This window comes from Panicum hallii, chromosome 9 (assembly GCF_002211085.1).
Source record: "Panicum hallii strain FIL2 chromosome 9, PHallii_v3.1, whole genome shotgun sequence".
Lineage (NCBI taxonomy): Eukaryota > Viridiplantae > Streptophyta > Magnoliopsida > Poales > Poaceae > Panicum > Panicum hallii.
This window is the reverse complement of record NC_038050.1, coordinates 39,045,877-39,049,890: the sequence shown is the minus strand read 5'-3', so window position 1 is coordinate 39,049,890 and position 4,014 is coordinate 39,045,877. Positions and strand designations below refer to the sequence as shown.

The 4,014-nt window shown below is 50.7% G+C and overlaps 1 protein-coding gene across 1 annotated transcript; it reads right to left on the bottom strand.

Annotated features, from left to right (window-relative positions):
• Positions 1-3,376: 3,376 nt before the first annotated feature.
• Positions 3,377-3,748, bottom strand: LOC112873042 (lipid A export ATP-binding/permease protein MsbA-like). The gene has a single exon (XM_025936073.1). It carries the CDS (start codon positions 3,746-3,748, stop codon positions 3,377-3,379), a length of 372 nt encoding a protein of 123 aa, XP_025791858.1.
• Between the last annotated feature and the right edge of the window lie 266 nt (positions 3,749-4,014).

Sequence of the window (4,014 nt, the reverse complement as noted above, 5' to 3'; positions counted from 1 at the left end):
ACCCTGTCCATCATCCTTATAATGATTGCAGAATTGTAAACAAGCAACTCCTATATCGCGCGAGTGACAGCAAATCACCCGACTTCTACCGGTCCTATTAGCAGAGCATCTATGCGATAAGGACTCAGGTACAGTACATTGGTTCCTAGGATTCATGCATCTAGGGTTCCATTTCAACTCCTAGACTTAATGCAAGATAGAATATATAAGTATAAGATTGCATAATGTAGCAATTTGAAATACTGGGTTATGCATCGGGGCTTGCCTTTACTGGTGGGACTGGAGTCAGTAAAGTTAAGATCTTCCGAACTTTGGTTCGGGGCTTCAGATAATCCCTTGGTAACGTTCACTTGGTCTTCAAAAATATCCTCTGCAGACTTCTAGGAGATCTCGTAGGTACTGTTGCGGAAGTAGTCGTATCTACATGCAATGCAACATTACATTCAAAGTGTGCACATAAAACTTTACATTCAAAGTGTGCACATAAAACTATCTTACTTCACAATGAAGTTGCAATCCAACACTCATTTAACATATTATTCGTATAACAATCAAAAGATCTGCAACTAAACTTGGATAGAGCTTTAGGTGGACAACCAATTAAGATGGGCTATTTGTTGAAGACTACAACAGAGTCGATTGGAAACAATAGAGGTTTAGTCGATAGAATTGGTAAAGAAGGGAGCTCTCTATATAGTTTTAGGAAATCTGCTAATTTCTATTCGGAAGAGAAATCGGCAGGGGCAATCTTTGTATATGAGTAGAAAAGATTAGCCGATTTGGGTTCATCTGAGGTCAAGTTGGTGGATATGGAGAGGAACCTTGAAGGTATAGTACTTCAAGTACAGAAAAAAGAAGGATCTTGCCGACTGGATTATCAGCATGTCTTTGGTCTATCTAGTTGGTTGGTGCATTGGTCTTGGCCTTAACCGATGAGGATGTATCAGGTTTAGCCGATTGATGTGCTTTGGTCGTGCTTAACAGAGGCGTGTCTACTGTGTTAGCTTACTGATCTAGGGTTGTGTACTTTGGCCTGCATAGCCGATTGATAGGGTTTCCTAATTGATCGATGAAAGCATCGATTACTTTAGCAGAGGGGTATTTCCTAAAGTAGCTGTGTCTTAACTGAGATGTGCTTAAGTGTTATCCTAGGTAATTAGGTGTGGTTGTATCGGCTTGATTACGTCAGCACAACAATTGAGTGACGTACAGCTGATGGGGTTATCTAAGTTAGAACTGTTACAAGAACTAGGTGTAGCAGAACACTAATATCGGACTAGGCTGATGAGACCACAAGTGCGGAATTAGACTAAAGAGGATGTGGCTAATGGGTTTGTGCCGATTGGACATGTTCTACAGATGTGCAGCCTATTGGAGTGGGGTTAAGGGTATGTGATCGATAGATATATAGCCGATTCCCTAGCTGATAAATCGGCTGATAGAAGTGTGTGGATAAAGATGGGAAAACTAAGGATTGATCGGCCATATTTGACCGATATGGAAAACAACTAGAATCGGCTTGGATCGGCCGATAGCAAGAACCCTAAGATCGTGTGTGCATCTCCGATGCATCGACTATGTGCAGTTGATGTAGGACAGAGCAAAAGAATTATATCGGCAGTAGCCAATATTAGAAAGATAACAATCGTATTAGCTAACCAGCCGATGGTAGAAGCACATCAAAAGAAATGCATCAGCTGACAGCTGTTATACAGAAACATCATAGCCTCAATGGAAACGGATGCTTAGCGGCTGAGCTGATAGCTGACGCTGAAGCATAGCTGCAGAGATGTATTGGATAAGCAGCTGATACACACGGACTAACAAGGATCCCTATACGAAAAGGACCTTAAGGAAACGGCAATCAAAACAAGGACAAAGTCTTGATGGCAGGGATATGAGCATTCGTGTGAAAGGGTTAACTAGATATCACACATCTCTTCTTAAGACATACATCCTATGATTTACCTTTCAGCTACAACACATGCATATAATATAAGGTACAAATAAAGCATTCATTTCCTAATATTTAACCTAGGCCACAAATCAAAGACTTTCAGCTCAGGATCACAACATAAAACTTGTAGATTTTGACCTAAGGATTCAAATAAAACTGACTTTGTATTTTTATGAATTTCTTACAAATTTCTATGGAATGTAGAAGTTCACTGATTTGAAAAAAAGAAGGTTCTGGAAAATTTACAGAGAACACCCTAGAACCTTCTAAATCGAAGCAATTAGGTCCCTGGTCGGGGAAAACAGAGAATTGGAAGATAACGATGATGTTCCGGCAAAAGGGGAGTTGTCGGCATTAGGAAGATTCAGTGGATCAGGGCAAACCTTAGGGTAGCCTTGGTTGTGGAGGAGAACGGGTGGAAAGTGAATTCCGTGGGTGACGAAGAAGCTTGCCAGGGAATTGTAGTGGGTGGAGGATGGCTGGAGGGGTATTCCTCACGGTGACCCGTGGTGATGGCGGTTGGCTTTGCCATGGCGATGATGTTCTGGCATACAGGGATCGAAGAGGCTCGATGAGGGGGTCCAAGAGCTTCCTCGAGGTGTTGTGGTCCTGCTTGATCGATCGGCGAGAAATAGGAGCTGCTGGATGTCGTGGACTCATGGGAGAAGCCGATAAGGTCGGATTGGTTTGCTATGCTGACTTCTTCGCGAACCTCAGGGTTCTCCTACTCACGGGCTGAGCCTCCTCTGCTCACACGCGTGTGCTGCTAAACCACGGCCGCCACACCCGCGTAGCTTCCTGCAGGACCGCCGCGCCTGGTCGCATCTCCTGCGCGCCGCTCCCGTTCTGCTCCGCACCCCTGGCCTTTAACCTGCTTGCGCGTGGCCTGTTGCCTTGCACGCGCACGCGCCTGTGGAATCGATCTAAGCCGGCCACCGGTAGAACACTCCCGCTCACACCCGTGGATGCGCTAGTCCAAATCCGTCCGGATGTTCGGGTCCTGCAACTCCGCCGCCCTTTCCACCTGCTGTGACGCCATCAGGGCCGGCCTACCACCGCCACCGGTCTTGCGCTGCGCGTCGAACCCACGCCGCGTTGCTCCTTCCCTGACCGCCTCGCCGCTGCGAGGGTCGTGGTCTGCTCGCACCAGGCCACCTCCTTGTCCTCCACAAGCAGCTCGCAGTGCCACCAGACCTCGTCCGCTGCCTTCTCCTCAACGGCCTCCAACGTCCTCCACGTGCGGCCCCACTGCTCCCGTGCGGATCCGCCCGCAGCCGCCGCTCCGCAGCCGTCGCCGGTGCTGCGCCCGCTTAGCCACCTCGCAGGCTCGGCGCTGGGCCACCTCCAGGTCCTTCACGAGCAGGGCCCCGCCGAGCTGCCGCATCGCGGCTCCTCCCGCGCACGCGCGCCTGCGCGCCGTCACAACATCCGCCCGACGGCGTCTTGCACCCGCCGCTCCGACACGGTGTCCAGCATGCTTGACGCCTCGTCCAGCAGCAGGACCCTCGCATTCTTCAACACCGCGCGTGCCAGCGCGATCCTCTGCCTCTGCCCGCCCGACAGCTGCACTGGGCCGCGCCCTCCGCGGCCGCCCACGCCGCGCTGCTGCTCCACCCACGCGCTCCAACGCTGCGCCGCATCCGCGTGCCGCAGCCACCCACGCGCTCTTGTGCCGCCCACCGCTTGCTCGGCGTCGCCAGCGCCGCGCCGCCGGTCCCACGCCACCGCCTGCGCCGCGCCCCGCGCACGCCGGGCCGCCCTGCGCAGGAGCTCGGCACTGCCCGGAGCCATACCGGCCATAAGCACGCAGAGGGAGGGAGGAAGGGAGGAAAAAATCCCCCAGACAGATGCGCTGCCAGTGGAAGAAGGAGGAAGCCGGATAGAGGAAGAACAGAGAGAGAAGAAGGGAAAATAGGATTTCCCAAGGACTTATGCACAAATTTAGAAACTTGCAGGGACCTCTTGGTAAAGTAAAATTTCTCATTAATCTAAAACCCTAATTGTCGGAGGAGTTCTCCAGCCGGATGGCGGAAAGCACCCGCCTAATCCGAGTTAAG